The sequence below is a fragment of the Pristis pectinata genome, chromosome 5, assembly GCF_009764475.1.
Source record: "Pristis pectinata isolate sPriPec2 chromosome 5, sPriPec2.1.pri, whole genome shotgun sequence".
NCBI lineage: Eukaryota > Metazoa > Chordata > Chondrichthyes > Rhinopristiformes > Pristidae > Pristis > Pristis pectinata.
Window position 1 is genome coordinate 87,292,212 of NC_067409.1, and position 13,601 is coordinate 87,305,812.

At 37.5% G+C, this 13,601-nt stretch overlaps 1 protein-coding gene across 1 annotated transcript in view; it reads right to left on the reverse strand.

Annotated features, from left to right (window-relative positions):
- Positions 1-152: 152 nt before the first annotated feature.
- The window catches only part of LOC127571051 (ankyrin repeat and SAM domain-containing protein 6-like), a 34,663-nt gene continuing 21,214 nt past the window's right edge, over positions 153-13,601 (reverse strand). Inside the window, 5 exon segments of the mRNA XM_052017090.1 lie at positions 153-1,563; positions 3,414-3,510; positions 5,176-5,292; positions 10,701-10,731; positions 10,733-10,766. Coding sequence (XP_051873050.1) covers positions 1,514-1,563; positions 3,414-3,510; positions 5,176-5,292; positions 10,701-10,731; positions 10,733-10,766 — 329 coding nt within the window. The 3' untranslated portion in view covers positions 153-1,513.

Genomic DNA, 13,601 nt, shown 5'->3' on the forward strand with positions numbered 1-13,601 from the left:
TTTTTTTTGGGATACTTCAGGAATGTACTCCTTGGTATCTACTTTAATGCAAATGTTCATAAGGCTTCCAATTATATTCTTGGCTGAGATCAGTGGAAAGGTAGTTGCTAAAGGACATCTGAAATACACAAGACTCAAAAAAAAAAATCAAGAATTTTCATCTGGGTTTATTTGTAACAGCTTTGAAATTTTACTAAGTTTAAAAAGTGATGCTTGCTCTCTACATTTTGAGAATTTCATTAGCAGATCAAACCATCTACTTCAGTTTTCCATTTTTCTCCACTAGCCCCAAAGGAGAAACATGAACATGGCTGCAGATGCATACTTGCTACCAGGGAATGGATAGCCAGCAGCTCTGGGAATACTGTTTGTTTTCCCCTTCCCAAACCCCATTTCAAAGACTATTGCAAAGTTAATCATGCTTGTCTGTATCCAAGACTGGTATGTATAAACTGAAGACTGCATTTATCAGTAGAAATGATTGTAACCTAGGAGTATACTCCCTTTAATGAAATGCAAATCCCTGGTTAAAATTATTCAAAGTGCAACCATATTTGACTATCACTTCAAAATTCATATACATGGGAAATTTTGTATAGTACAGTAAAATTCCAATCATGTGGCATTCAGGAGTTTGGCAGGTTTCCCAGACTGAGGTTATTCCTATTTGTAACTAATTCACTTACATTATACAGTATCATTTCAAATTTTCCATTGAACCTGATGAATTTAAAAGGAGTGCAGGAAACAAACTGATGTTTCAGGGAACACTGAAAACAGGACCCTAGTAAGTTTAAAGGAACCACAGGACATGTCCTATCAGCCAAATGCCAAACCATTAGGATTTCTGAACAATCACAGCAGATTAGACGTTGTGTACTTGGTTTAAGTATAGTAATACCAATAACTCCTGCTTAAATAGAAACATTTTAATTACCATAATTGGAAAAGAACACTGGCATACTGGCTGAAGCTATTAAGTCTCTACAGTATCCCTGGTCTCCAAGCTAGGTTCTAAATTTTGTGGCTGAATACATTAAATGATACTGTATTTCTTTATTATGGTAATAAATACCTTGGAGCAAGTATAGATAAATCATGAGCATAAATAAACAACTTCATTAAGACATGATCACTGTGATTTGCAGTAATAAGTGTAATACATTATGTAACTTACTGATTACACTGCAAATCACTACCACAATGCAAAATTACTGTATGCAAATTTTTAAAGGCATCTTCCATAATTAGATGCATTAAAATGAAACATTAAAATGTGGCAGGATTTCATCTGTTGCACAGATGACAAATCTCCATCCTTTCGAACTGTATGCAACAGCATTAGTCATTCAATCTTTCCTTGTTATACTTACACAATTTCTGTCTGAGACCTGAAAGCCATCTGCAACTTCAGATGCTACTATTGAGGATGTGCACAGGAAACACCAAACATTATGGTCAGTTTATGCAGGATTTGTTGAAATTCAACCCTTAATCATCTGCCAACTTAAGGTCATCTCTTGTCTGATGATGCTGTTGGCCTACTAATCCAAGCAATTGAAGCTGTTAGAATTAAATAGGTAAATTTTGTATCAGTAATAGAGCATCACAATAGATTTGGGAGAATTTTGTTTACTAAAAAAAAATGTGATTATTGAAAAACATGACACCATCTTGTATTCAAAACCATCCAGAGATCTCTTAACCAGGCTGGTAGTATCTTTTCTCATTGAACACAAGAAGTGGAATCAGGAAGTGATCCCAATAGTACAACTAGAGCCATGTGAAATAAAGTCAATCCTTGGAAACTCTCTGCAAGTCAGGGAGCTTCCATGGAAAGTGAAACTGTTAACGTTTCAGGTCTAGGACCCTTTGTCAGGCCTAAAATATTAATGGTTTTTCTTTCCATTGATGCTGCCTGATGCAAGTTTCCAGCATCTTCTGTCTTTAATTTTAGTCTACAAGAATGATAGGTTTAGCTAGTCAACATAGCACATGGCTTTGCTTACTGGCAGGAACACAAAACATTGCTGCATGTGTAAAACTCAAAAGTGAGAGCCCGGTGTGCTACAGGAGGTAACGATGCCAATAAGATATCAATGCAGTACAGAGAGCATATTCTTAATCAGCAATTCAAAATTTGAACTGACTTTGCATCTGATTTTAATTAAATTTATGTGAAAATACCAAATTAATGCTCAGCTAGATTTTTTTCTTTGCACCATGAAATTTTGAATAAATTTTTATGAGATATGCTGTAACAATGGATAGGGCCCCATTGTCACTACAATATACCACAGATCTGATGAGATAACAATAAAACATGCTTTCCCCCCCACCATTTTAAATTCTTCAGTACCAAGACAGAAAAGTATTAAACTTGACTATGATTCTATGATTTAAATTCATGATTTAACAATTAACCCAAATCTGATTTTGTAGTTGTCTTTAGATCATCTACCAGCAAGCTATAATAAGCCAAAACAAACATACAGTATGTTCTCTGGTTTTCCAATGATTCCAAAGTCAAAGGAATCTTAAGGGTGGGTGGGACCTTTTTATACAAAGTATGGCTTACCTTGAACTAAAGAGACTTGAGCATTTTTTTATTCCTTGACGTGCTTCCATGTCTTATGCCTTCATTTAGAATGAATGAAATGTGGAACTATTGTGTTTTCTCTTTACATTTTTAGTAATGCATTCAAGTCTCTGTTCTGCATAGATAAGCTCACATTTTGGACTTGCAAAGTATGCTGTGCACAAGGAAATGCTTCTGCTCATATAGTGTCAGTAAATTATTTTTTAAAAAATCATTAGTGATATTATTTTTTGATCTTAATGGCACCTTTAAATTGTGAAATTCATGAAGAGCTCAGTCCATCTGCAAAAACAATCCTTCTAGTTATGTGTTTATGGAATACAACTCATCCAAAATCTTAGATTTTTAAAACAAAATGCAATAATGCAATTCCTCCAGAATTAATTGGCTGAGTAATAGTAATTTCATATCGTTACTCACACTGCAATTTCAAATAGGGGTTTGACTATTTAGGTCACCAAAATAGAGGTAATCAATTTTAGTCTCTTCACAAACATAAACAACACAGCTTACATGTCTGCCTTCCTACAGGAGCAAAAGTTGAATTAAAACAGAAATAGATTTTACTCCTTTCCTTTATAATTGGTGAACATGTACAAATCTAAGATTATTTTATTGCAAAGAATGGAGGCTTCCAAGTTAATTGAGAGTAAGCTAGTTACCTGAAAATTGAGCAGAATCTTAAATCAGAAAATTAGCAAGCATTTTAAAAACAGTTCTGAAAATCCAGTTATTTGATATTTACAGCTGCTACTTCTATGGTTTAGGGGTATCACAAGGAATTTAGACTCTATTCAGGAAAAACAAAACTTACATTGTTGAAAATTAAGTTGACGAGAATTGCTGGCACTGCTCCCAAAAGAAGAATGAAAGTTGTGGATAGTCTCCTGCAGAATCTGCCTCTCACGTCCCTATATTTGAAAGAAATCTTAATATTTATATCATCTCTACCGCAATATATCCTTACAGCACTGACTAAAGACAAAAGCAGGAAGCGAAAGAAACAAATAGTAGCGTTGCAGGTCTTTTGTTGCAAGTTATTACTTTGCTCTATATTTCAGAGTGGCTCGAGTAGGTCATCACAGGTGGATGAAATCTCATGGAGAAAAGGAGATATTCCCCCTCTTTTATATCTAAATTATTATTTTTTATCCAATCACAAAACTATTATAAGCCTACATTTCAACCCCATAAAGCTTGAGCTTAGTCATCTACAGGAATAAAAAAAAGATTCAAGTGAAATTTCACATTCAAATTCAGGATATTTTAAATAGAAATAAATTAAGCCGTTATATTTATGTGGCTGCAAGTCTCTACCTTCTCAGGCAGTCCTTCAGGATCAAGGATGATGTGCTTCTACTCTGGTTTTGTGGGATCTGAGATGGCTAATGCAGCCAATATGGGAAATGCAGTCTCTTCCATGATGGGGCAGGTGATGGCTTGTTTATGAGGTCGTGTGTTCCTTAGTCAGATTATTGGCATTGGTTTATTATTGTCATTTGTTCGGAGTTAGAATGAAAAAAAACTTGTCTTGCATACCGTTCATACAGATCAATTCATTACACAGTGCATTGAGGTAGTACAGGGTGAAAACAATAACAGAATACAGAGTAAAGTGTCACAACTACAGGGAAGTGCATTGCAGGTAGACAATAAGGTGCAAGATCATAACAAGGTAGATTGTGAGGTTAAGAGTCCATCTCATCACATAAGGGAACTGTTCAATAGTCTTATCACAGTGGGATAGAAGCTGTCCTTGAGCCTGGTGGTATGTGCCCTCAGGCTCCTGTAACTTCTAGCTGATGGGAGAGGAGAGGAGAGAGAATGACCTGGGTGGGTGGGATCTTTGATTATGCTGGCTGCTTCACTAAGGCAGCGAGAGTAAGACAGCTCTCTGAAGTTTCTTGCGGTCCTATCCAGATAGGATACTTTCTATGGTGCATTGATAAAAGTTGGTGAAGGTCAAAAGGGACATGCCAAATTTCTTCAGCCTCCTGAGGAAGTAGAGGCGCTGGTGAACTTTCTTGGCCGTGGCGTCCACATGGTTGGACCACGACAGGCTATTGGTGATGTTCACTCCTAGGAACTTGAAGCTCTCAACTTCAGCACCATTGATGTAGACAGGTGCATGTACACCGCCCCCTTTCCTGAAGTCAATGACCAGCTCTTTCGTTTTGTTGACATTGAGGTAAAGGTTGTTGTCATGACACCATATCACTAAGCTCTATCTCCTTACTGTACTCTCACGACTGCAAAATTCAGATGCACCCTGAACCCAAAGCTGCTCCTTGGTGCAGCCATTCCCTGATTGGGTGAGCTTGGTCACTTTCAGCAGGGGTAAAGGCAATAAGTTTCTACTAGCTAGATAGCAGTGTGAGAATCAAAGTGCCTGGAATTATTATAGATGTGGCATTAATTTGAAAAAGAAGTTCTTTCTTCATCTTTTTGACAGTAAAAATCAATGCAATGTGAATAGCTCCAATTAAATGTGTGCAAAAGAAAAAGGTCCACCTGTCCCTGGGTAAAGAGGACTTTATCTGCCCTATTTGCTGTAGTGAAGTTATTTCAATTGATACCTTGCCAGCATTTAACTCTGAGATCGCTGCCAAGATCTGTTGCCTTGAACCATCTGTCTTTACACCCAGCTCTTTCAAATCACCATCAGTTAGCGTAAGGAATGCTTCCATATCCACCTAGAGAAACAAAATAGAACTCATGTCTTTATTCCACATCATCTTTATTCTTCTAATGAGCATTTTTCACAGATAGTTCCGTTGGAGCCCTTCTTTCCTTTTACACAACTTGGTCCAGAGTTCACTTGGTGTTCTGTCATTAAGCAGTACTACAAAGACATGCTGCACCTTGGATAGCAAGTTCATTTTTTTGAAACCAAACCAGGTGTTAATCAAAAATACATTTACATTTCACAACTAGGTTTTAGACAAAAGCTGAGAATAGTGGAGTGAAAGGAGTATGGGGTGGGGGAAGGAGGAGAAGAAGGAATAATCATAATGTTGCAACAAATTATTGGAAGAATGGAGGTAAAGTTTACTTCATTTACATATCATTTCCAAATGTGAAATCAAGCAATATATTCAGAAGACAGTGCTAGCAGAGAAACAAAAACTAGATGCTAGGGCAGACATATTTGCTGCAAATCCAAACAGAAAAGTTTGCCAAATACTAGTGGTGGGACAAAAGGTCTGTTGCTCTGTATCTATGTATTTTAGGTACCTGGTCCTGCTACTAACCTCTTCAGAACATCCCAAAAATCTATATAGCCACAGATTTAATTTTATAATAGTCACAAGTTTAAAAGCAAAATGTTGTAGCCAATATTAACACATTGAACTCCCACAAATAACCATGTTTTAAGTGAGAAGATAACTTGTTTTAGGGATGCAAGTTGAAGGATAAATGTCAGCTCAGGTGACTGAATTTCCTTGCTCTTCTCAGAACTGATGCATGTCATTTACATCCAACTGACTAGAAAAATGGAATCTCAAATTTAACACCATCCAGAAAAATAGCCCAACACATAGCACCATTGTCATCAATATATCAATATGCAAAAAGTGTCATTGTAAGTTAGGAGGTCAACTATTACAGTGGGGACGCTGTGAGAATCCATCAGGGATATTGACAGGAAGGCATGCAGTATGCTCTTCCACGTCAACTAAGGTTCCACCCTTCAAACTGTATAACACAATGAGACTAGAAACAGTACTTCCAATTGTTGAAAAAGTTAATTGACGTAGGGATTTAGTGTGATCAATGTAATGATATCAGAACCCCACAGAAGCATCAAATCAATTACGTCCATTTTAAACTAAAATCTTTGAAGGCAGAGCAAGGGAACAGAGTTCTAAACAATCTTAGCTACTTGACTAAAAATGGATTACAATCTTTGGCAAGAAATCCCAATGCACTCTAATTACTGCATGATCAGTTTAGTAAATTGGACAAGACAGACCAACATCCAGCAGCTGAAGTTCAATAAATCTATATGCTCAAAGATGGACCAACAGTACATTGTTTCATAAACAGTATTTCAAATTGCAAATACTAAGAAATTCAAAAATAAACAGCACATTTGAGCAAGACTGGATAGAAGACCTAGTTTTGTACAGGGAACTGAAACTACTTTCCCAATAAACTTCAAGAGGATTATGAAAGGCTGAGATGGCATAACAAAAGAATTGTCGATGTTCATGTAACTCCTTAAGTCTCCTCTGCTAATAACATCATGGACCAACCTCAATATCATGTCCATATTCCTGCCTATGTCCATTTCCCTTGAAGTCCAAAAATCCACCTCAGCCCCGAATATACTTACTGAGCATTTACAGCCTACTGGGGTAGAGAATGCCAAAGACCCGTAAATCTCTGAATAAATAAATTTCTCCACAACTCGCTCCTTATCCAACACCTTATTTCCATACTCTCCTTGTTCTACACTCTCCTTACTGAAGGCGCTCCATATCTGGTGTCAATTTCTTTCTAAATCTCGGTATAATTAATTGAGATCACCAGCTTCTTCTGAAAGAGTTAGGCCAGTCACTGTCATTCCAAGAATCAATCTATAATGAATCTTTATTACACTGTCTCCAAAGCAAGGTTTCATTTCTTAGGCAAAAAATTAAAAGTGCAAACAGTTTACCAAGCATGGTCTCACCAAAGCCCCATAACATTCCTTACATTTCCTACATCCTCCCAATAGCAATGCTTCAGTCATGGGTCAGTAAAATGTTTTCTATATTAAATCAGACCGACACTAAAGATGAGTATCATTGTACAAGTTTTTTTTCAGTTATCAGGGTGATTATCAACTTTTGTAAAGCTGACGTATGCACCAACGATGGTGACAGCATTGGTCCAATGGTACCCCAGTGTTGGGCTGGGGAAGCTTGCATTTAGGTAAAGCACAATGATAACATTACAGCAAGTCTAGCAAAAAAAAAACCAAAAGAACATAGCAGAACAAAATTGAACCCAGGTCTGTGGATCAGCAGACCTACTTCAGGAGGTACTAGTTACAAGTAAATGCTGCAAACACTATACTGTGCCAAAGCTGATGCACTTGATGGCATTAAAGAATTGAATGACTGAAAGAACAATCTTACAAAAAGGCAATAAAATGCTGCAGGAAAAACAGTTATAAGGCCTGCTTTACTATGAATGTTTAACTTGGCCATACTGATCAAATATTTAACCACTGCTAGGAAGAATGAACCAATAATCCAAGTGGTAGAGGTTCTCTTGTGATTACTTAAGGGGGATGGTTACCTGGAGAACATGTAGTCACACAAGTGTAAAGAATATTCATCAATGGTAATGTTTTTCCATTAGAACATGAACAGTTGTGGTTTGATGGCTTTAATATACAAAATGAAATAATTTACCCAAATACGTCACATATCTGCAGAATATAGAATGTAATACCACAATTGCACCAAAACCAATCATAAAAACACCTACGTCATTTTAGGAATTCCACATTATTTAACCAACAGCTTATCAAATAAAACTTCAAGCTAACAAATACCTGACATAACTACAAAGTCCTTATTATCCGCATATATGCATACTCGTGAGGTCAGCCGTGTATTACTGGGAGCTTTGGTAATCATCATGTATTCCTCCACAGGTCTCTCCTGTGGAGTTCAGTGAATCCTGTTTGCCTTGAGAGACTGCATTTAATGTCGTGTACTGACAAGTAGTTAGTGTGTAGCCAGAGCTGGGGCTGGGAGTTTTTTTTATGCTAGTCACCATGCTCAATTGTAAAATTACAGCTACTGAGTTATTTCCATGTATGCACCTTCCCAAGTCTGTAATCACCTCTGTTTTAGTAGGCAAAAGTTAAAGAAACACCTACTTGATAACGTGGCTTGTATTTGACTGGAGCCAGGGTCTGGTGTGCAAAAATGATGTGTGACAGGAGTCAGGGTAATTGTGCTGACAACTCTGCTTCTCAGTGGCATGAGAAAAGTCCAAAGCAAATCAATCCCCTCCATGACGACTGCAATAAATCAATAGCAAACCACACTTGTTTTGACAAGCAGAAACTGCAAATTCAAATTGCAAAAAAGTTATTATATTCGTGGAGGGGTTAACCAGGGTTCATAGCCTTGGTGTCATTGCCAGTGGCTTTAAAGGTTTCCGCCATTTTTCGTCATCCACAAGAAGTCTGTGTACCGCTCAGAGGCAATGAGGACTTAATACACTTGCAAATTCTGTGTCTTTGTGGTGCATTCTTTACAATTTAGTATTGAAACAACAACAGGGCCCTATTTCATGTATTACAGAGAAGCCAAACACCAATTTCAAACACTGAATAGGTTTTTTTTGGTTTGTTTGTTCATGAGGTCAAAGAAATCATAGCACTATTTTATGGAATAGTTTTCTTAATTCCACCCCCCAACCCCCTCCCCCCAGACTTCCCAAAGCTGGTCCTAGGTGTAGGATAAATAATTTGTCTCAACAAGACTGTAGCCACAATTGCACCAGTATCATCATCAGCAGCAGCAGTGTGAGGCCTCACTCAGTCTTAAAAATCAAATTAGAGATATTTGTATTATGGGATCATGACCTTTCAATACTTACTCATTGCTTCTTATCTAGTCCTCATCTAAACCTAATAACTACAATGTGGCTGTTAGTTTTAGGCTGCAGAAACTTTTTCTTTAAAATAAGAACCAATTCTGTAAATACATACCATCAGAACCATCACAAAATCAGACTGGGTAGATATTCTGTATCAGATGTGTATATACCATCTGGTTACTTTCACAGCTAGAGAGAATTAAAGTGGAAGACTGCAGGAAGAGAAGACAAAGAAAATATAGATATGGGATAATATAATCTATTGCATTTTGCATCGAAATGGTCAAAATAAACTGCTGCAAGATTCAGAAGAGTCAGCCAGACATGCACATTAGAGTAGTTTCTAAAAAGATTCTATTAGGGAGGTGAAATTTAAAAACAATTAAAGACAGCACAAGATACTGCAAAATAACTGAAAGCCAAACTGTGACCAACATTTGGCTATTTGCTTCTGTTTCGTGAAAAAAAAATCCGTCAAAAATTAAGGAAGCAAAAAAAAGGTTTTTTAATATATCTAAAAGAGATGCATGTGTTTAAACAAGTAGACCACATTTGCTTTGACCACTAGAAGCTGAGAAATGGTTCCATTCCTGTTGCACATCAGCTGGAAGGAGATTTATGAAGAACAGACAAGAATTTCTGATGAAGATGATAAAAATTGAGAAAAAGGTTGAAATGCAACAAAGAAATGGTAAATTAAAATCACCCTCACTAAAACGATGGCCTCAGCAATTCAATCACTCCAGACTATCTTTTGTATACTCAGTTAATGTTGTGTCCCACTCTTGAAAGCAGGTTATTTACCAACAAACAAGATGCTGGAAGGACTCAGCTGGTCAAGTAACATCTGTGGAGTGGGTCTCAATCCATTTCCCTCCAGAGATGCCATCTGAACTGTTAAATTCCTCCAACATCTTGTTTGTTGCTCCAGGTTCCAGCATATACAGATCTGTGTCTCCAAGTTATCTACCAAGTTTGGTAAGGAAATGTTTAATAAATAGCAGCTGGAATTATGGGCAGAACGCATCAAAAAAAAATAAAGCTCCTACATTGCACAGTTTTGAATGAAATACAGCATATATCTAAGCTGCCCTTAGTTATGGAGTTGAAGTATACATTGTTTTTTTCCAGTTTTGCAGAATGGAACGATACCAATACAATATACAGGTGATCCCCACATTACGCCCATTCAAGGTTACGGATATTCGCCCTTTCAGAATTCACAAATTACTATCCAAAAATTTGAGATATGGAGTAAAATTCACTCTCACGGAACTTGGGCAGGAAAAAAGGTTAATAAAATTAACAATTTATTTTTCCAGCTTGTGGTTCTTAACACATGCACAGACATCGCGGCTTTGCGTTACAGAAAATCTCGATAGTACGTTTCCTGGGAACGCAATGCCCCCCATTACACGGGGATCACCTGTAACTGAAAATTATTTACAGAAACAAAAATATTGGACATAACTAGAATGGTATGCAATACTGCTATTACCTCTTGTTCCTCAAATATGGGTTGATATTTTCAAGTGACAGCTTTTTAAAATACTGGATAATTCATCTAGAGAGAAAAATAATGGTACAGGCATGAGTTAACCAATATTACTTCAACCTTCATTTATATGAATGACACTGGGAATCTAAGGAGGTTAGGTTGATCATATTTATTTAGTCTATGATAGTGTTTAGTCATGACATAGTAAAACACTAACTAGAAAGCTACATCAGAAATACTGTATATAGAAGCATAAAAGACAATACCTGAACATGACCTTCCCCACATGCTGCTGCTTTCAGCCTTCAAAAAATTATGTATTCAATGATTCATATTTATAATCCACCCAGAAAGGAATTGCAATTCTAATGTATTCTGCCATTTATGTGTGACAGAGGTCAAGAGAAGAATACAAAATAGACGAAGGAAACCTGCAAGATGGTGGTGAACACATATCCCGAAGTAATCTCTCTCTTGCCACAATGGTTCACACACAAGTCCACTTGCCTAATTTCAAACCTCAACTCCAAGAACAACAAGCAATTAAAGACCAACTATAATGCTGTAAAGTGTCCCAAGCCCAAAGGAGCAATGACCCAAATTTGACACTGATCCAGAGTAAATATTATGATAGGTAACTGAAAGCATGGTCAGGATTGGAAGACCCTATTTTCACCAGTCCACTGACCACCCAATTACCCTTCCAGATTCTTACATCAACTCAAACCATCCTTTTTTCCCCATAGCCCTTTCAAAAGAATACCTGAACTTTCTGCCCTTGCAAATTACCATCTCCAATCTCCCTTTCCAAAAATTCCTTCGTTCTGACAAAGGTTTGCAATTTCTTCAACATGTCGTATCTACAGAATCCTTCCCAGAAAGCATCAGATCCTGCAGACACTTACTCTCCATAATACACTGTACATTATTGGGCACGCCAACCTCATTTTGAACCTGCACTTCTCTACTGCAAACTCTCCGCATACTCCTTTCTTCTCGCTCCTTGGAAGTTTCCAATTTGCACTTCTTGTCAATAACTTTCTCCAGAAACATTTACTGCAGCTGTTTTTGCATGGGATGATTTAACTGGTCACAAACTGGCAGCACAGATGGTGCACTTTCCTATATCTTGGTCTGTACTAATTATATTTTACTTCCGAGTGTCCACAAAAACATTTAAACACCTGCAATAAGCATTGGTCAAAATTATAAAAAAAAAAAAACTTACCCCTCAAGCAGAAACGAATCGCTCCAAGTATTGGAGTCAAAAAGCAGCACCTCCTTCCCTAACCATTCTGCCTTCAACAAAATACATTCATCTTTAAGTTCCCTTGAGTTACATCCAAGTTATAAATCCTAATTCAACTTCCTGATCACAGTACTTACTCCCCAATATTAATGCAATAATATGTGGCCAGCAAAGTGGTACAGTTGTTAAAGCTGCTACCTCACCGCTCCAGCAATCAGAGTTCAGTCCTCGCCAACGGCGCTGCCTGGAGTTTACACGGGTTTCCTCCAGGTGCTCTGGTTTCCTCCCACATCCCAAGAATATGCAAGTTGGTTGGTTAACTGGCTACTGTAAATTGCCCCTAGTATGCAGGTAAGTGGTAGAATTTGCAGGAATTGATGGGAATGAGGGGAGAATAAAATGGGATTAGTGTAAATATAAATGGTGCTTGATGCAGTGGGCTGAAGGGCCTGTTTCATGCTGTGTAGCTATGATTTAGCCACTGGATTGTTAAGTGATAACTTCCAAAGACAGGCAGTTTCCGTTAATTGTTGACCAACTTAGTTTAAATCAAAACTACATGCTAGACTAGATTTCAATTTGAGACTACTCCACCTACCACTATCCAAGAATTGCCATCTGATCAAATTTTCAAGTTTATGATGCATTTAATTCAAGATCACTTGGTGCAACCATTCTAGATTTTCCTATTCCAACACACTCTTGATTATCCTACATTTTATCCTTATCAGCTCAGAAAATCTGCTACCCTTGACCTAACTTGGACAAATCTCATTAACCCATCATCCTTTCAATAGAGTCGTAAACTCTGCATTTCTCCCTCAAACTATCTCCCTTTTCTCTTGTAAGATGGTTATCTGCCCACAAATCTCATTTGACTGGATGTCAAAACTCATCTGATAAAGTTCTTATGAAACAGAGAAATTCTACAATGCTGAAGGTACACTATAAATACAAAAGCATGAAGGAATTTTTAAAAAATTATTCTTTTCAAAAGTGTTAATGTTCATGGGGGGAGTCAATGTAGGTCACTGAATTTCGTGGGCGAAAACAACTGTGTATAAAGTAAGATACAACAGCATCACTTTGGATATAACCTGTTCATAGAAGATGCAAACAGGAGGTCAGCTGCAACACCACTGATAAAGGTCATGCAGATGATTTGAGGCAGTGGCAAAATGAACTGCTTCAGAGGTGCAGGGAGATGGGTTTGCAGTACAGGATATGGAACAGGAAGCTCAACCCAGCTTGGAATCAAATACGGCATCAAGCCCGAGCACAATCCTGGTGAGGGGGCACTGGAGGCCAACACTGCACAGAAGGTGAGTGACAAATGAAAAAGGTTTAAGGGGAAATCTAAGGAAAGCACAAATTTGGAACCTGTTGGCATGTTTTGGAAGAGCAATATGTGAGAAATTGGCCTCACTAGCCATCTGAGAACCCATAGAGTGAGAACAGAAGCATATGATTCTTGGCCCCAAGGGATGGCCTAAGAAGGGAATAGCGTAAACAGTAAAGGAGTCAAAAACATATTATTGTGGCAATAAATTAGAGGTGTAGAAAAGCCAGTACAAGTAATTATCCGGTAACAGGTGGATAATTAGGAATGGAAACAGATGAAAATAGAACTGCCCTGGTAGATAACAGATCAT